The following is a 20,884-nucleotide window of genomic DNA, read 5'->3' on the forward strand; positions in this document are numbered from 1 at the left end:
CCTGCCCTGCCCTCTGAACCTGCGCCATACAGCACATGTAAGCAAGGTCATAAGAATATATAATGAGCCAAAAGTCAATAACCTGAATTCAAAGTCAATAACCGGCGGATTGAGCCGGGACCGTTTTCCTATTGTCGAATTTGGATTTCACAAAAGGAAATTCTTTCTTCGCTCCGGGGAGTTTTCGAATTTGTTGAGAATTCATTTCCGTTTTGGAAATTCGTAGGTTAATACGTAAATTCAGAATGCATCATGAGAATTGGTGACTTTATTGTCACCTGAAATGGCTATCGGCCCTTCTCGCAGGCGTACAGCACGTCTACTAAGCTCGTCAACAGGTCTGGATTGGTCAGTAGACAATTATTAAGGGAGATTATGTGGAACGTTGCGACACCGTCAAAAACTACCCGGCATTATCCAGGTTTGTCCGGATGAAAAACTGCATGATGTGGGAGGTACCACGTGAGCCCGACTGGTCCTTCCAAGGGGGATTTCTTCCAACTTCGATCTTGCGTGTGGAACCGAGACAATGCTACAGCATAGTTGTCAGGCAGATTGGGTTGGTTCATCTTCCATAAAAGCGGCGCCTCATAGCGTTTACCTAAGTAGCTGACATTTTCTTCGAGTAGCTTTAAAGATCTAGCGTTTTCTCTGCTGATTGGCGCCTTCACATCCGGATGTGTACCAAAAGATTCGATCGACCATAATTGGTGGACTGTCTCGTTTAAATTGGATTGGATGGAGGTTGTTGGTTGCGGATGATGTTGAAAGAGGGCGGAGCCTTGTGGCCGGCTGCTTGCAGTAGGGGGTCTTAAAAACACCACCCAAACACAGTTTTGATTGCCCATGGGCCTGGTGAATCTGGAGTTAGTTTTCGTTTCTCTAGTTCTTTCAATGCTTCTTGATAGTCTAGGACGAAGAACCCCAGGAATATCGTAACCTTGGAGAAGTCGATCAGGTTGAATTCTAGATCGGCGAGTTGCGTGTAATTTAGTTTTCTTTCAGTCAATTGACCGTCCTGGGATGAAGATTGAATCCCTTTATCTTTAGTAATTCCATTGCGACGAAAGAAAAGGAGTTGTCGAGCGACGATATCGTGACGTCTTCCCGTTGTACAGCCATCAAAGCATCTCCGTGCAGGGTTACCATAAATAATTCCTTGGGGCGGTTCAATTTTAGTGCTCGGAGCGCTTCACGTGACATCATACTGAGTTCTGAGCCTGGATCAACCAAAGCATAGGTGACGAACAAGAGGCCAATTTTTCGACCTTCAGCTTCACCACGGTTAACTGGACCTCTCCAGTCGAGGCTTGCTTAATGCAATAGCTTTTTCCCCCTTTCAGAATTGGGAGTGGAAACGAGACTAGTTGGCGTCTCAGATGCAGGCGTTATATATTCGGGCGTCGTCTATTTCTCCGGATCCAGTCCATTCTTGGTGCTCCGTGCATAATCGGGTGATGAAATGAGTTGCAGTTTTCGTGGGTGCAGGTCTTTTTCTTGGTACAGCCTTTGCTCGGATGGCCGGGTAGTAGACAACGGAAACACTTTTTGTTGACGATCAGCTCCACTCTCTGTTTGAGATCTCATCTTGACAATTTTCCGCAATTCGGTAATGTGGTCGGCCCTGAAAAGAGTACCCATCGGCTCGGCTGAGTCGTGTTGAAAATCCTTGGTGGACGAGTGAACACTGGAGGCCTTTCTTCTTTTTCTTTGGTAAATCTTTTTTCTTCGGTATTCAAACTTGACAGCCGGTTCTGCCCATGTCCCCGCCATAATTTAGTCGAGCCAATGATAAAAATCAGTGAGAGCGACTGCCTTTGGTTAAAGTTGGCACACGATCCCCCCCCCCCCCCATTTCTGCTTCAGAGCGAATGGGAGCTTTGATGTGACTCGATAACGTAATACTTGCGCCTACAGATGGTGGACGTGTCCGCCGTTTTAAAGATCGGCAACGGCGGAAAGAAAAAGGCTGTAGGCTAAAGAAACAGATTTAATTTCCAGACCAAGAAAAAGTTTAACTTGGTGAAATCGGAAAAAGCCCTTTTAGCATTCCACTGCCTTGTTTTAAGGTGAGACATAGCCTAGAGTGCTTACAGTGCGTATTTTTACGATTTTCAGCAAATTTCTGTTTTTCTTGCTCTGAAAAGTGCATCATTTTCTTCATTCTTCAGCCTTTAAAAAAAAAACAGAGACTTCAATTTCTCTGACCAGCCACTAGGTGGTTTAGGACAGAAAAATCGCTGTCTCAGTTTCTGTCCAGGATACTGTAGATAGGCAGGATGACTAACAGCTACAGAAGTCGGTGGGCCAACAGTTACGTAGGCCGGATGTCCAGCAGCAACTGAAGTAGGCGGGCAAACAGGTACAAAGGCCGGATGGCCAGCAGCAGCAGAAGGCGGTGGGCCAACGGGTACAAAGGCCGGTTAGCCAGCAGATACAGAATTAAGCGGGCCAACAGTTTTAAAGGCCGGATGACCAGCAGCAACAGAAGTCGGCGGGCAAACAGGTACAAGGGCCGGATGGCCAGCAGCAACAGAAGGCGGTGGACCAACGGGTACAAAGGCCGGTTAGCCAGCAGATACAGAATTAAGCGGGCCAACAGTTTCAAAGGCCGGATTGGCAGCAGCAACCAACATGTCCTCTCCGACTTAAGACAAGCCTTTGTCCGAATCTTTTCATGTAACAGACAAAGACATGTCTTAAGTTTTCCTTATTTTTATTACATTGCCTCCTTATATTTGTGATGCATTAATTTTATCCCTTTTCAATTCACAGCATAAACGTCCAAACGTTTATATTTCCTTTCATAATTTTCTTTAAAAAAATTCTGTTTTAATGGTATGGTTGACATAAAAAATTTCAGACAAAGACATGTCTTAAGTTTTCCTTATTTTTATTACATTGCCTCCTTATATTTGTTATACATTTATTTTATCCCTTTTCAATTCACAGCATAAACGTCCAAACGTTTATATTCCCTTTCATAATTTTCTAAAAAAATTTCGGTTTTAATGGTATGGGTGACATTAAAAAATTTCAGACAAAGACATGTCTTAAGTTTTCCTTATTTTTATTACATTGCCTCCTTATATTTGTTATACATTTATTTTATCCCTTTTCAATTCACAGCATAAACGTCCAAACGTTTATATTCCCTTTCATAATTTTCTAAAAAATTTTCTGTTTTAATAGTATGGGTGGCATAAAAAATTTCAGACAAAGCCATGTCTTAAGTTTTCCTTATTTTTATTACATTGCCTCCTTATATTTGTTATACATTTATTTTATCCCTTTTCAATTCACAGCATAAACGTCCAAACGTTTATATTTCCTTTCATAATTTTCTAAAAAATTTTCTGTTTTAATGGTATGGGTGACATAAAAAATTTCAGACACAGCCTTATCTTAAGTCGCAGAGCATGTTGAGGGTTGCACATTTTGAGAATTTTTTTTCTTTTTATCTTAGCATTTCTTTAAAAAACTTAAACCTTAGCGTAAAGCAATTATCAAGTTTACTTCAAGATTTGAAAAAAACATTTTTTGAAAATTCTTCCCATTTTCATTGTTGGAGCTTGGATACGCTGCTTAAAAAGTCGGTAAATTTTTAATGTGTAGATATTCACACATGGCCTCCGGCGGTAAATTTGCAGGGTAGAGGTTGTGTTATATTGACTCCGGCGGTAAATTTGCAGGATAGAGGATATTAACGTTAAGCCTCCGGCGGTAAATTAGTAGTGTAGAATTTTTCACGCATTGCTTCCGGCTGTTTTTTTTTCAATATGTATATTCTGTAATTTTACTGTTTAGTTTTGTGTAAAAATTTTTTTTTTCGCCAAATTTTGACTTGTCTGAGTCATGGCTAACAAAAGCATCCGTAAAAAAAATTTATCCTTATAAAAAAAAGGCTATCACATCAATCGAACCATGAATCTCTTCATCACCACGCCAGTGCTGTAACCATTATGCTATTTCAGATTAAATTTAACTATTTAAAAAATATATATATTTTTTTGCGTCAACGCCGTGTTTTTTGCGTGAAAAATTTTCTATCACGATATATCGTCGGGACCGCACCTTGGCTGCACGTATCCATCCCCTGACACGCCGTTATTCACGATAAACGATGTAAACGGGAGTGGGCTTGAACCACCATACTTGACATCTTAAAGCCAGAGCCATAGCCATTACACCGTCAGCTGCTAAAATTGTGTAACCTTTGCTAGATTCTATTGGCCTCCGGCGGTAAATTTGTAGGGTAGAGATGTTCACGCATTGCCTGACATAGGATATTCACGCTTGGCCTCCGGCGGTAAATTTGTAGGGTAGAGAAATCCCGCACGACCTCCGGCGGTAAATTCGCAGTGTAGAGCGACATAGCCTCCGGCGGTATCCTTGTAAGATAGATGTGATGACGTATTGCCTCCGGTGGTAAGCTCGACCAATCACAGCGTGCGTTCACACCTACGGACAAACAAACAGACAGAAACACAAACAAACTCCTCCCCATTTTAGCCCTTTGCACTTTATAGACAAGGGACTATTATATATAGCGCTACTAAGCGAAAGGTAAACGCGAAGATTACATATTTGCGATATATTTTATATCCAGCCAGATTTATTTTAGATATATTTTATTTATGAGAAAATTTATGAATGCTGAAAGTTGTTTTAGATATATATATTCGTTTTAGATTTAGCGCTATATATTAAGCGCGCATGGCGCTAAAAAATAAATTGAAATTATCTTTCGCGCGATGATCTAAATGACGCGCAATTAATTCCATCATATTATAAAAGAGCGATATAAGCGCTAAAATAAATATTTAGCGCTACATATCATACAAACATAACGCGCATCGCAATCAAGTCAATTGCTCTAATAATTTATTTGTACTTACCTTGCGAACGAAGCGCTAAATTCGAAAATTTACGAAACGCACAAGCGCTGAAATAAATAGTTTGCGCTAATAAACGCGCATTGTATCAAATATTATTATGGGCGCGACAAGAAAAACGATTGCGGTGACTTGTCGGACGAGTACCGAACGCTTGTCCGTTATTTTAGTGCTTATCACGGATCCGGCCATCCATTATTTTAGCGCTAAGTGCCGCCCGTCTGCTCAGTGAACAAAAAAAAACAAAGTCAAATATTTCGCGCTAGATCTATATTGCTATCTAAGCGAGCATGGCGCTAATAACGATTAATTTTTCCTTAACTTTTGAGGGATGCGATAAATTAATCGCAATCAAGTTTAATATAGTATAATTTATGAAACGAAGATAAACCGCTATAATAAATCTTTAGCTCGAAAAATTACGAAGTCAAATAGGCTAATTCATGCTAGATCTAGTGCTATGTAAGCGCGAATTGTGCTAATGTTTTTTTGATTAACTTGCGCACGTTGCGCTAAATTTATTCTAATTTATTTCATCCTATTATTTATGAAACGCGCAAGCACTGGAATAAATATTTAACGCTGCTTACCGCGCATCATAATCAAGTAAGCTAAATTTAACTGTCGCACTTCTGGCAAATTTCCGGCTGAAATAAATTGCGCCAAATTTTGAGCATCACACGTTACTTTATCGCTAAGCGTCGCCTGTCCACTCTTTCAGAAGCTCACTCCATGAAAATAATTACGTTAAATATTTCGCGCTAGATTTCTCGCTAATAAGCGTGCATGACGCTTATGATTTAATTAAGATTAACTTACGCACATTTTGCTATTTATTGTTATTTATTATTCTTCGTCATGAATTTTATCATAATATTAAAGAAAAAATTCAATTCTATTAAAAAAATTAATTCATATAGCTACTTAACGCGCATCGAATTAAAGTAAATACAACGGAAGCACATCCCGCAAAGTTTGGGCTGAAATTTATTGCGGTAATATTTCGCCGTTTTATTCCGGGATTGCAGTACTGCCCCTTTGCGACTACATGAACCACATGTGTGTCGTTGCAAGCAAGCGGTAGTCTCACTAGTCTGGCCAGCACGGAATTTAAGGGTAAAATATTATTTTTAGCACTTGCTCGTTTCTTAAATTTTATGATGATATTTATCGTGCGCTATTTAGCTTATCACAAGCAAGTTATCCAGATCATTAGTGCAATGCGCGCTTATGAGCTAGATCTAGCACGATATTTTTGAATTAATTATTTGCGCGGAGTGAGCCGCCTAAAACAGTATAGACAGGTGGTCTTCGCTCAGAAACGGACATTAGCGCTAAAAAAGTCAAATAATTCGTGCTAGATCTAGCGCTATGTCGCCTGTCCGCTATTTCAGGCTGCTGGCAAAGCGGAAATAACAGCATACACTTTTAAACGCGTAGTAGGCTTCTAATAATTTACTTGTGCTTCACTATAGCACGCGATGCCGGATGCGCTATACTTTATCGAAAATCCATTTCGTCAGATTTATTACGAAACGCGAAAGCGATTAAATAAATATGTTATTGCGCTACCTAACGCGCATCGCACTAAAATTTATTAAACAGGCGAGACAAGGAAAACGATTGTGGCGACAGCGGTCAGACGAGTAGCACACGCACCCGTCCGTTATTTAAGCGTAATCGTCGCCCATCCCGTTCTTGGCGGCTCACTGCACGAAAAATAACGAAGTCAATTATTTCGAGCAAGAATTAGGGCTATCTTTCTTAGCGCTCATGGCGCTAATGATTTATTTGTGCTTAACTTTTGCGGGATGCGCTAGACGTAGCGCTATCAAGTTCATTATATAATTTACGAAACCCGGATATCCAGGTAAAAAAATATTTAGCGCGAAATATAGATTAGTCAAATATTTCGCGCTAGATCTAGACTGGATCTTGCGCGATGTAAGCTCGCATTGCGCTTGTCATTTACTTGTAATAAACTTGTGCACGATAAGCAAAATTTAGCGCGGTTATTTTCATTATTTTATTAGCGAAACGCGCTTTAAATATTCTGCGCTACTTAAGGCTAACGCACATCGCATTTAAGTAAATTCAACAAGCGCGCTTCTCGCAAATTTTGGTTTTAAATTATAATTTGTTTTATTTATTGAGTAGCGAGGTCTCTCGGCCGTAAAGAAAAGCCGTCAACGACGGGTAGCCGATCAACCGGGACAGATCGACCGTCGTGAAACCCATAATCGGACTAATCTGTGTACGTGTCGTCGCCAGCAAGTGAATTTTATGGTTAAAATATTAGCGGGATAAATTTCATATGATGAGAGAGCTCGTTTAGTGTGATGCGCGTTAAGTAGCGCACAAAATTTTTTTAATCGCGCGTAAGTTATTAAGAAGAAAAAAATTAGCGCAAGCGCTAAAATGGCGAACCGGCCCGCAATAATCGCTAAAAATAGACATGCGCGTGACTGTACATTTCTATACAGGCCAATAGATCAAATTACAGGCGCTCTTTTAGCCTATGTGTATGCGTCTGCAAGATGCGCAAAATTTAGCGCCATTAATTTCAAGCCAAAATTTACGAGAAGTGCGCCCGTTCATTTTACTTAAATGCGATGTGCGTTAAGTGGCGCTAAGCGTTTCGTAAATTATATGTGAAATGTATTGCACAGAATTTAGCGCATCGCGCGTGCGTTAATCTCAATTAAATCATTTTCGACAAGCGCGCTTACATAGCGCTAGATCTAGCACGAAATATTTGACTTATCGATTTTTCGCTGAAAATATTTATTTTAGCTGGTTCTCCTCGTTTCGTAAATGCTATCAATGAACTTAATTGCGCTACGTTTAGCGCAATTCACAAAAGTTAAACAAAATGCAATCATTATCGCCACGCACGCTTAGATTTGTGCTAGATCTAGCACAAAATATTCAACGAAACTGTTTATTGCTGTGCGAGCCGCTTAAAACAGATGACGGATTTCGCTTAGCGCTAAAATAACGGACGGACCCGCAATAAGCACTAAAATAATGAACGATCGTGCGCTACTCGTCTGCCCCGTGACCGCAATCGTATTCGTTGTCGCGTCCGTTTAATTCAATCGTGCGTGAATATCTTATGTCAGGCAATGCTTGAACATCTCTACCCTACAAATTTACCGCCGGAGGCCAATTGAATCTAGCAAAGGTTACACAATCACAGCAGCTGACGGTGTAGTGGCTATGGCTCTGGTTTTAAGATGTCAAGTATGGTGGTTCAAGCCCACTCCCGCCTACATCAATTATCGTGAATAACGGCGTTTCAGGGGATGGGTACGCGCAGCCAAGATGTGGTACCGACGATATATCGTAATAGAAAATTTTTCACGTAAAAAACACGGCGTTGACGCAAAACAATATATATATTTTTTAAATGATAATATTTGTAATCTGTAATAACATAATGGTTATAGCACCGGCTTAGTAATAAAGAGTTTGATGGTTCAATTTCAGTTATAGTCTTACTTTTTATAAGGATACATTTTTTTTTACTGATGCTTTTTTGTTAGCCATGACTCAGACAAGTCAAAATTTCGCGAAAAAAAAAAATTTTTACACAAAACTAAACAGTAAAATTAAAGAATATACATATTGAAAAAAAAACAGCCGGAAGCAATGCGTGAAAAATTCTACACTACTAATTTACCGCCGGAGGCAAAGCGTTAATATCCTCTATCCTGCAAATTTACCGCCGGAGTCAATATAACAAAACCTCTACCCTGCAAATTTTACCGCCGGAGGCCATTTGTGAATATCTACACATTAAAAATTTACCGACTTTTTAAGCAGCGTATCCAAGCTCCAACAATGAAAATGGGAAGAATTTTCAAAAAATGTTTTTTTTCAAATCTTGAAGTAAACTTGATAATTGCTTTACGCTAAGGTTTAAGTTTTTTAAAGAAATGCTAAGATAAAAAGAAAAAAAATTCTCAAAATGTGCAACCCTCAACATGCTCTGCGACTTAAGATAAGGCTGTGTCTGAAATTTTTGATGTAACCCATACCATTGAAACAGAAATTTTTTTATAAAATTATGAAAGGGAATATAAACATTTGGACGTTTATGCTGTGAATTGAAAAGAGAAAAAATAAATGTATAACAAATATAAGGAGGCAGTGTAATAAAAATAAGAAAAACTTAAGACATGGCTTTGTCTGAATTTTTTTATGTCACCCATACCATTAAAACAGAATTTTTTTATAAAATTATGAAAGGGAATATAAACGTTTAGACGTTTATGCTGTGAATTGAAAAGGGATAAAATAAATGTATAACAAATATAAGGAGGCAATGTAATAAAAATAAGGAAAACTTAAAACATGGCTTTGTCTGAAATTTTTTATGTCAGCCATACTATTAAAACAGAAATTTTTTTAGAAAATTATGAAAGGGAATATAAACGTTTGGACGTTTATGCTGTGAATTGAAAAGGGATAAAATAAATGTATAACAAATATAAGGAGGCAATGTAATAAAAATAAGGAAAACTTAAGACATGTCTTTGTCTGAAATTTTTTATGTCACCCATACCATTAAAACAGAATTTTTTTTATAAAATTATGAAAGGGAATATAAACGTTTGGACGTTTATACTGTGAATTGAAAAGGGATAAAATAAATGTATAACAAATATAAGAAGGCAATGTAATAAAAATAAGGAAAACTTAAGACATGTCTTTGTCTGTTACATGAAAAGTTTCAGACAAAGCCTTGTCTTAAGTCGGAGAGGACATGTTGGCAGCAACAGAAGTTGGCGGGCCAACAGGTACAAATTCCTAGCCAGCAGTAACAGACGAAGTTGCTCCAACAGGAACGAAGACAGAATAGCCGGCTGCGACTGAAGTCAGAGGGCCAGAAGGCCTAAAGACCAAGTAGCCAGTAGCAGATGAGATGGGAGGGCTAGAAAAGGCAAAGGCCAAGTGTCCAGCAGAAACAGTAGTCAGTGGGCCAGTAAAAGCAAAGGCCGAGTGGCCAGAAGCAACGGCAGTCGGTGGGTCAGGAGGAACAGAGACCGAGTGGTTAGGCTCTGACTCTGATTCGCTGCTCGAGTCAATCTTCCTCCTCGACTTGCTCAGGGTCGGGATTGGCAGTTGGATAGGTACTGCCGGGGCTGGAACTTACATTTGCTGCAGTTGCTGGTGTTGTGGTCTGAGTCGCGGCCAGAATGAGCATAGGTTGTTCCTTGAGGAGTTCGTACTCTCCGCTCTCCAATGGATCCATTGAATCAACATCGGATTATCAATTTTTTGAGTTTTTTATCACTCAATTGTTTTGGTGTCTTATTGTTACTCCCTGATGGCACCAGGAATATTATTTTTTGGAAGTAGCTAGAGTATCATTATTGGTCTGGAAAATAGTTTTTCAAAAACATTGCTTACAAGCCGGTTGTTAAGATTAATAAACAGACATATGTTTATTGGTAATGCTGTACAAGCCGGTTGTTAAGATTAATAAACAGACATACAGTACCTACCGGCACAAGAATAAGCCAATCTTCATTTTAAGTAATTCAATTAATTTTTTTGTTAAAGTTTAGGGGTGTAAAAAAAATAAAAATAAAAAATCCAATAATGCAATGCAATAAGATAAAGACGAGGAACCTTCTTCGGCATACCTGCTTCAATTTCTTCTCTGGCTTCTTCGGTCCAATTAATATCTTCTTCCTCGTCTTACAACTTCTCTTGGGTTTCCGATACCTCCAAACAATAAACAAAAAAAACAAAAAAAAAAAAAAAAACAACAAAAAAATACAGAAAGAAATATGCAGAATGTGAAAACTTAATTTATCCTGTTCTACATCTTCTTTTATTTTAGTTCTAGCTAGTTAACACGTTTTCTTTTTGGGTTGAGTCAGCAAAGCTGAAATTATTTGCTAAAATCCCGTAAACTTCGTCGTCTCTTAGTGGATTTTTTGGGACAAAAATCTTGAGAAAACAAAGCGATGGGGGGGGGGGAGAAAAAGATAGGTCTAGCATGAAGAAAAAAATTACGAAAATTATGAATTAAAAATTAATAACACAAGAAATACAATGCATAACAATAAATAGGTAGACTTACCAGGGTAATGTAAGAAATTTTGAAAACTTACTTTTTCCTTGTGTTGAAAGGAGAAACAGATATCGTTTTTTTTTTTTCAATTTTATCAAAATGAATCAAATACAAGAAGAGAAAAATTATAAAAGGAATTTAAAAAAAATATGAATAAACAGGTGGGTGACGCATTTGATCAAGCGCCAAGAACTCTCGGCTGTGTAAAGGGCAGGGAAATGCATCAGCGCATATTTGGCTATGTGCACACAGACATACCAGCACTTTTTAGATAATCCGGTGAAAAAAAGATTCAAAATGGACACACTCTTCTTCGCGTCGTGTGTACCTATACTGTATAGTTATAAACCCAGGGGACTGAATATATATTTCCTCGCTGACTGATTGAATGTTGTGATACGTCATTCAAAATGTTGATTCAATAAGAGAGAGAAACCGGTCCTCACGGCAGCGACTGCGCCAGCAGGGCAGCAGCACACAGTCCCGTATAAATCCATAGGCAACAATACGTCATACATGCCTAGATTGTGCGATTGCCATTCACGCGCGGTATAACTGGGTATAACGCTGTACACACACCAGCAGAACCTATCATTTTTTGGTTTTCGTATAGGTTTGTTTGTTTGGGTTTACTTTTTGAAGGAAGGAAATGTTGGCTGACGCTCCATCATTCAGTTGATTTTCATTGACGGTCATTTTGTCTCTCGTTTGGCCGTGAATAATACCAACAGCATATACAATGCACAGGTAGGATGTTCCTGTGACTCTAATGAGCTCGTTTCAGGGCTCATTTATCTAAATAGCCTCTCCGCCCACTCACCTGCCACAAGACACATTCAAACAAAACAAATAATTCCCGCGAATCTATAAATATGGTATATAAGCGAGGACAGAAGGTTTTTATTTCCGTCTTATCTTTTTTTTAAACCATCGTGGTCACGTTGGGATAATAAATCGTTGCTTTTAGTCCCACGAGTGCAATCTGAAACGTATATAAGCGGGCCTCACCGACAGCCAAAATACAGACATGAATAACTGCCTATTTTATTGAATATTTTCCTCTCCGTTTGAGACACAAAAGACGTTCGTTTTTCTTTTTAAGTATATCCGGCATTAAAAGTCGCTTTCAAAGTCTCATATTATTCAATTCATAAAAAAAAGGCATCGTGAAAATACCGGTTAAAAAAATACAAAAATTCCCCCCTCCAATGTTACAATAAATTATTGTTGTTGCGCGTGTATGCACTTTTCTGTGTTTTTGAGATATTGCCGTTCGTTCCATCATCTATCCGTATAGAGTCGCACATATGTGGGTGGCATATATACATCCGTGAAGGAATATCACCCTCGTCTTGTTGTCTCATTCGTTTGTCCTTCTCCGTGCGTTATTGTGCGAACATGAAACGTGTTTTGGTCGACAAGGAAGAAAGAAAGAAATCTGAAATCAAAAATCTAGACTCTCGTCTCTAACGGATCGCTGCTGATGGGAACCGATGCTGAGTAGGTCACGGCCCCCTACTTAGCCTCGCCCCCCCTCTATACTTGGGGGCAATCTCGAGAGCATCTATGCTAAAATCTATCCCCATCCATCTTGACTTGACGAGCGAGTGTTTCCGATGTTCATCGACTTTTAAGAGATGTTGAAATCGGCGAGCGGGAAGAGAAAATCAAAGTTGAAAAACCACTCGATCTATTGAAATCGGATTGTGGGAGAGAAGAAGAAGAAGATGAAGATAAAATAACCGAAAAAATCAACCTCGGATGTATTATAAATACATAACATGTGTGCAGTATATACGGGGTGGTTGGGTAAGAGAGTGGAAAAGCACACGCTGCAGCGTTGCTACACATCAAAAAGTTGGTCACGGTGGCATGAACCTGATGCGCATTCCATCCAGCCGGGGAAAACGAGCGGATAAAAAAGGATATACATATAATACTACATACTGTATGCGTGCACCCCTGCGTTTCTAATACAGAAAAACCTACACCCGCATTTTTCTCTTATTTTTTAAAAACAATTTTCCAGAGAAATAACTTCATTTTTACATTCAGTATTGTTTGTAACCACTCTGTTGTGTTTTATTTTTCTTTGAATAAGAAGTCAAACCAAATCTTGATTTTTTCCGTTTTTTCTTTTTTTTTTCCGGGTGACCGGGCTGTGTGTGGCGTGTCTTGTTTAGAGGCCGAGGAGGGTGAGAGTTACACAGTGAACAAGGAAGAAAAGAAAGATGTACACGTATATTCTGTGAGACAATCCGCGTTCATCATTTCCATCACAGTCGGGCGGGAGAGTAAACCTTTTTTTGGTGTTTGTCAAAGAACTTATGTATGTTCGGAATTCAGGGCTTCTGCCGTTTTCGAATGGGTGGAGCCCCCTTTTGGAGGCCTTTTGTATATAATGCCAATATCATGACCATGACAAAACAGTATAGACATACACCTGTTGTTCATTTTGCCAATCATGGGACACAACAAAAAATTCTGTCTGGAAAATAAATAGAAACAAAAGGCAGCATTATTCATAGCATATTTGCATATTGTCAGGTGTGGAGTGTGAGTGTCTAATAATTCAGGACACGGAAGTGATGACGAAACGTGACTCTATTTCTGGAAAACTGCCGTAGATAAATTTCAATTGTTTTTAAGAAATCCTTGCTGTGTCATCCCGTGTGAGCCGTGAGCCGCAATAACGCAACATCATATTTCCACCTGATATTTTATGTACATAAATACACTCGCATTTCATTTTACGCTTTGGAAAAAAAAATCAAAAAACAAATGAGCATCAGTTTCCTGCATGTAGATATCTTATTGTAGACGATGTCAAAATTATGCAACGAGTTTTGACCATTTTTTCGGCGCGGTTAGACGGAGGCGGTTCGTGGCGGCCAGGTGGCGGCGGCTTGTTCGCTTCCATAACAGAAATCGATGTAGAACGTGTATACTGTATAGTCATATTGTAAAAAATCATCATGCCAGCAGCTGGCCAGAGAGCGAGAGAGGACCTCTCGAGCAGCGAACATTTCTCTGCGTATATGATGACCCCTCTTCAATGTGATCCTCTCTGACTGCGGGATGACGATGATGCCGCCGCGAAGCATTGGGCATGAAATGGGCGGGTGTCTGTATAACTATCTTTCCAATTTCCCCAAGTATCTCTCCACCATTTATTGCAAGAGATGTAATATAATTATGGATAGTCTGATGCTGGTCCCTCCGTGCTCCAAAGTCGGTCCCACACGCAAGAACCGTTTTCATCCATTCCTCCCGCGCGCGACCACGCAATTCGCCGCTGTTATACAGCCTTATACGACATAATAACCATAAATCTTGTTGGAATGGAGCATCTAACCAGAGTGTCTTTATTACAGACGAAACGATGATGGCACTTGACGGAGGAAGAAGGAGTTAAAAACTGAAATCTGAAATCCCAAGTTAAAAATGGACATGTCAAATAGAGTGACTTCATGAGGGCACAAGCGTTTAAGATGTAGGCCTATAGATGAAGGAGTTGACGGATGAATCGAAGCGTTACCAGCCGCTGTGGGAAAAACAATTTCCTGATATTTTGAATGGACGCCCGATCTATCGACTCGACCGAGACACCTTTTTTTTTGTTTTCCTCATTGAAAGATTAGGAGGCTGATAAGGAGAGATGATGAGCTGTCAGGTAAGGTCGTGTCCCCCTTTTTCTTCTCTCTGTGGAGTGTGGACCAGTAGATCATCACGACCGGCACTACGTGACACAATCCGGAGAGAGGAAGGAAGACACCGATAACACTTCGGCTTCGTGTCGTTCAGTAGGATGCACACGCAGGTATTTCCCACAGTCTCGCGCATATTTCTATACAGCGGCCTATGCTGCGCATCTATGTACGCTGTATAGCTCCCATCCTATACGCCAACCGTTCAATTAATTTCAAGATGAATATCCATCGTCGACGTCGCCGTCGTCTCTTTTTATAAATGCAGCTTGGGAAACAGATTCAAGCCAGCAGTGTCGCCGGCGGCTGCACGATCGAGTCAACGAGTCCGGGAAAACTTTTTTTTTTCGCTACATCCATCGACTGCATTTTCTTGTTTGTATAGATTTATCAAAACGTACGATCTCGATTCGCTGGCATACCGTACCTCATACATTCTTTTTTGGAACAATAATTCTTTTTTTTGGCAGTTTTTTTTTTTTTTCTTTTTCAGAGTCACTAGGACTGAAAACTCACGTTAATATCCTGTATTTTCAATCGAGAAAAAAAAATTGCGAACGTCGTTTAATAGCCGAAACACACAAGGCGCGGTGCCAGACCAAAACGTATTTACTTTTCTTTGAATTTTGGGGATTCTTTTTTTTTTCAAACGTTGGGTCCGTGTAACCCACACAGCAGGTTACACGCAATATAATGGGTCCTGTTGTGACCAAAGCGATAGATTTGTTACCGGTTCGTTTTCTTATTTCCTTGATAAACTGATGCTACACACAACAACAACGACCACAACAAGAAACCTGCATCAGATTTTCTTACTTATTTTTCGTATGCCCAACAATATATATGCTGATGTGTTGTGTACCGTACAAAAGGGGCATTCTCTGTGATTTCATCTCTATCGCGATGAAAGATCTACCCCTCGCCACACACACAACCCCCTGTTACTCCTTTGTAACTAAGGTACCATCATTTTATTCATGGGAGGTAGGAAAAGGAGTCAAAGCAATGGGAAAGGACAAAGGAGATTTTTCTGTAAATCTCGCTCTTTTCCTTTCTGAAAAAGAAACGAAACGAAACCCTTTTCTTGTATATAACCCGTGGTGTGTTTTGATCCGGATGACCTTTTCGTCATTATATTTCCACAACAATTGATGGCAGTCGACGAAAACATCCCCCCCTTAGCTGTCTCGCGCCATATCAAAAGGGATTATTAACATCGACGTACGTACGACCAGTTATTATTTTTTTTACCTGATTGTGATTGGAGATGAAATGTGAACTCGCAATAAACAATGTTCTTCTTCAATTGCCGTAGAAATATTTCAATTGTCAACATACAGATATAAGGCCAGCTTCATAGCGAACATAATTCTCATCTACCTGCATAACATTTTGAATTCCAATTTTTTGTTTCATTCCGGCGGGACGATGAATTTTCAAAATAGACCCAACCCCCTGTCGATTTTTTTTAATTGGCTGAAGGTATGCACCTGTGTATAATAATGTTGGATCTCCCAGCCGACCCACTCCCACGTATATCGAGGACAACAGCACGCGGCACGTCATTTCGCCATCAGCTCATCACATAAATGCGCTCTCAACTTTGGTCTTGCAACGGTGACCCGTCACTTTTGACAGCAAATCTTCTTGATAATTTCTCCTCTCAAAACGAGGAAACATCACCACATGCATATCTTCTTTTAAATTAAAAAAAAAAATTTTTTCTTCTCAATATTTATTTTTTAACAGACGGGAAAGGCACAGAAAATACTAGAGCATGAAAACGGCCATCCGTTTTGTTTCTATTCTGCCATTATGCGATAGTTTTGTCATTTTTCGTTTGTGAGTCGCTGACAGATGTAGAAGGTTTACACACAGTATATATGTATACACAAACAAGGAAAAAAATGCTGCCAGAGAAGATCAACGACTTTTGATTACATTATGAAGCGACCCGCTGCGTTTCAACAGCAATTCATAACAAGTCAACACACCACTCCGATCTCCTATCCGGGCTGGCCGATTCATTTGCCTAGTGAACGAACTGGACAGATATAAAACGAAGTTCACGCCGGAGTATTCAGGGCACCGACTAAAAATTGAATGTGTTCTACATTCATGTATGTGTATCATCATTTTCTCTCTCTCTCTCAAAATATTTCTGTCGGGGAAATCCAATGTCAGCCCATGTATGCGCGCGCTATAGCCTTCTGTCTTGTCGACAGGCGTTATGAATTCCTTTTCAATATCACCAGACCATGCCCATTTTTGAGCGTAAATGTGAAGTGAATAAAGCTGGAGAGACTATAACAAAAAAATCGGGCGCGGTGACGATAAGCAAACGAACAACACCTCTTGGTGGCCTTTGACATTGACGCAATGAATGGCGGGGTCGATTCGAGCTAAGATTTCGTCACGTCATACTGTAAATTTTATACCTGGCGTCGTTGATCATCGTCGTCAGGTGAGAACAGCCCATCGGTATGAGAAGAAACAAAAGAGATACGTTCAGTCGTTTTTGGTTTGTTTTTTTTTGTTTTAACTCTTCGTGAGCGAAGTATAAATTCAACTCCCATTATCATCAAACATATCTATGATTCCTTCATGCCGACATGTAAACACAGCCATCTACAATTCTACATTACAGGGCCGTGAGTAATCGATAATAATTCACATCTTTTCCGCATTTTTTTTTTCTCTGGAGGTCTCTCGGCTAAATAATTGGTGTGCGTGATCCGAAGAAATGTAATACTCATCTCTATTCTTTTCCTTGTGGGATATGGGCGATTGGGCGTCGATCCATCATCTCAATTAAAACGGCACGAAAGCCTCTTGTCATTGTTCTTCCTCTACGATATTGGGAAACCGTCAACTCAGAAATGTTTATCGATTCTTATTAATTTTCTAATTCTCCTTGCCCGTTTTATTCTGTTATGTCCGAGCGCGTCGTAGGTGGTCAATTGGCCATCTAATAAATTCGTCTGCCGATTTCCCATTATAAATATTGATCGCCCAATAATATATTTGTCGTAGGTAAGCAACACCCTTTAACAGTTCGATTCGAAGCGTTATCATAATTAGTCACGCGAGGAAACCATTAAGAAAACAAGGATTGGGAGCCAACCAGTGCTTGTTAGTCCAACCGGGACACGTCGAAATTCTGCGTGTTCTGTACTACATTTAATTCATTTTAAATAATGATATGCATACGAGTTAGCGGTAAAGTTGAGCAAAAGGTGTGTACATGTTTCAAAAGAACGAAAAATTGAAACAACGATAAAAATTATCTTGTAGAAATTAACGAAAAGATAAGAAACAAGTTGGCGTTTGACGACTGCGTGATGATGATAAAGAACAGACGGGATGTTTCCGGTGTGCTAACCTTTGATTTTTAGGTGCAAGTCTTTATGCAATTTTCTGATCTTTATGCCAACATGACGATGTATTTTTATATTTTCTATTCTCTTACAATGACATTACTTCTTAAAACTATTAGGTTCCACGTCCACGCAGCTTTTTTTATATGGAATCCGACTCAAGTCCAAGTTTCTGTCCTGTCCAAGTCTGAGATTTCAACTGAGCTCGGGTTCTTATTCATTTCATTAATTCTCAACAATTACATGTACTAATTAGCAATGAAACTGAGCAAAATGTGTATTAATGTTATATAAATGATACGGAAACTCTTGAGTTAACATTGCAAATGAATTATCTGTAGGCAAAATAAGAAAACAATTGTCGTTTGACCATGGCGTGATGACGATAAAGAACGAAACAATGTATATACGGTGTGCTAACCTTGGATTTTTGTTGTACAGTAGACTTTGTATTTCTGATCACTACGTCAACATGACCAATGCATTTTTTCTCTTGTCTGCTTGTGCCTGATATGATATGCTCTCTTTAAACAAATGGCACACTCGATACGTGTGATAGTTAATAGTTATTGCTGGAAGTTGGAACGATCGAGAATATTCCTATTTAGACCAGATAGGACAAAGGTGAAGCATTTCGAAACCTTTTTTTTGCGGACAAATTTTTTCTTTTTTTGGTTCGTGTACAATTTCTGTCAATTTTTTCTTCTTTGTAAGAGTTCAAACTAAAAGTATGACTTCTTAAATAGTGAGGGAATTGCAGGGTGAAAGTCTAGTCTGCTGATTTTCTGGGAAAAAGAAACCGAGTCTCTTGTCCATTGGAGCATTCTCGATTCCGTTGGTCAGTCGTGCCCGACTAGATCTGTACTTAGATTTTTGTTTGTGACCACCGAGTCACCGACTGATTATACATCTTTTTTTTTTGTTGCGATTCCAGACTAACCAACAAACCAACACAAAATGTGTGACGACGAAGTTGCTGCATTGGTGGTTGACAATGGCTCGGGAATGTGCAAGGCGGGCTTCGCAGGAGATGACGCTCCTCGTGCCGTCTTCCCTTCCATTGTTGGACGCCCTCGCCATCAGGGTGTCATGGTATAAATAATTTTAAAAGAAATCACGAACTTTTTTAAACAGTGCAATCTTTTTCTCTGTGTAGGTTGGCATGGGTCAAAAGGACTCGTACGTTGGTGACGAGTCCCAATCAAAGCGTGGTATTCTTACGCTTAAGTATCCGATCGAGCACGGAATTGTCACCAACTGGGATGACATGGAGAAGATTTGGCATCACACTTTCTACAACGAATTGCGTGTCGCACCCGAAGAACACCCCGTCCTCCTTACTGAATCCCCCATCAGCAGGTTGACCAAGTTCAACCGTGAGAAGATGACCCAGGTATGAAAAGTGTTCACGACTTGATCGCAGTAAACTGAGTAAAGGTGCAATAATAAAACGTTTGTCGTTTCGACGTTTAGATTATGTTCGAGACCTTCAACACCCCGGCCATGTACGTCGCAATCCAGGCCGTGTTATCGCTGTACGCTTCCGGTCGTACCACCGGTATCGTGCTCGACTCCGACGACGGCGTCTCTCATACTGTTCCGATTTACGAAGGTTACGCCCTTCCTCACGCTATCTTCCGTTTGTATTTGGCTGGTCGCGATTTGACCTATTACTTGATGAAGATCCTAACTGAGCGCGGCTACTCCTTCACCACCACTGCGGAACGAGAAATCGTTCGTGACATCAAAGAGAAACTCTGTTACGTCGCCCTTGACTTCGAGCAGGAAATGGCCACGGCCGCTTCATCCACTTCTTTGGAGAAGTCTTACGAGCTACCCGACGGTCAGGTCATCACCATCGGCAATGAGTGTTTCCGTTGCCCAGAGGCAATGTTTCAGCCCAGCTTCTTGGGTATGGAATCTTGTGGCATCCACGAGATGACCTACAATTCCATCATGACATGCGACGTCGACATCCGTAAGGATCTCTACGCCAACACCGTCTTGTCTGGAGGCACCACGATGTACCCAGGCATCGCTGACCGTATGCAGAAAGAGATCACTGCTCTGGCGCCTTCCACGATGAAGATCAAGATAATTGCCCCGCCTGAGCGTAAATACTCCGTCTGGATCGGCGGTTCCATTTTGGCCTCTCTGTCCACCTTCCAACAGATGTGGATTTCCAAGCAAGAGTACGACGAGTCTGGACCTTCTATGGTCCACCGCAAGTGCTTCTAAGTCAACACTAAATGTAAGAGACTAAACGGCGCGTGCATCTTGTCTCTTACGGGAACGAATGTATAAAATATGAGGCGTGACTCAACAATGTAAATGTTTATTAGTATAGTCTGAAAATACAATTGATAGGAAAGATAACTAATGAAGAGGAAGAATAATGAAAGAGGCGACAGTACCTTTTACTCGGATGTAGTTGAATAAGTCACACAACACAACACTTGTTAAAAGGGAGAACAACTGGACTGATGATCGGAAACACCCGGTCGGTCAAACTACGAAAAGGATCTGCCTTGTGGAGAGAAGAATATCGCACCCTTTTATATGAGAAGAGTGGGGTTGCGACATAGTATAAGGAAAACGATAGCAAAAGGTAGCCCGCCCAGCGTGGTGTAAATAGGCCCAGTTTCCCTTTTCGTGTTGTCATATTCGTGTTGTTTTATTCGTGTATTAGTTTTCGCCATGCACAATGTTCCCTGTATATTGCCCTTATCCTGGCCTCTAATCCCTCCCATGTACCTCTGGTTCCAACACCATCCGTGAGTGGCGCCACGGGAACAAGAAATGTACATATGTGTTGTATCT

The 20,884-nt window shown here is 40.2% G+C and overlaps 1 protein-coding gene across 1 annotated transcript; it reads left to right on the forward strand.

Annotated features, from left to right (window-relative positions):
- The first annotated feature begins 18,792 nt into the window (after nt 1–18,792).
- LOC124321202 (actin, clone 403-like) lies at nt 18,793–20,316 on the forward strand. Its single transcript, XM_046784105.1, has 4 exons — nt 18,793–18,902; nt 18,999–19,156; nt 19,221–19,457; nt 19,538–20,316. Exons 2-4 carry the CDS (start codon nt 19,022–19,024, stop codon nt 20,300–20,302), a joined length of 1,137 nt encoding a protein of 378 aa, XP_046640061.1. The 5' UTR covers nt 18,793–18,902; nt 18,999–19,021; the 3' UTR covers nt 20,303–20,316.
- The last annotated feature ends 568 nt before the right edge of the window (nt 20,317–20,884 follow it).

The sequence above is a fragment of the Daphnia pulicaria genome, chromosome 1, assembly GCF_021234035.1.
Source record: "Daphnia pulicaria isolate SC F1-1A chromosome 1, SC_F0-13Bv2, whole genome shotgun sequence".
Taxonomy (NCBI): Eukaryota; Metazoa; Arthropoda; class Branchiopoda; order Diplostraca; family Daphniidae; genus Daphnia; species Daphnia pulicaria.

Coding starts and splice junctions, on each gene's coding strand:
- LOC124321202 (XM_046784105.1), top strand. CDS start 19,022: ATGTGTGACGACGAAGTTGCTGCATTGGTGGTTGACAATGGCTCGGGA. Junction 19,157..19,220: donor CTCGCCATCAGGGTGTCATG/GTATAAATAATT, acceptor TTCTCTGTGTAG/GTTGGCATGGGTCAAAAGGA. Junction 19,458..19,537: donor ACCGTGAGAAGATGACCCAG/GTATGAAAAGTG, acceptor TTCGACGTTTAG/ATTATGTTCGAGACCTTCAA.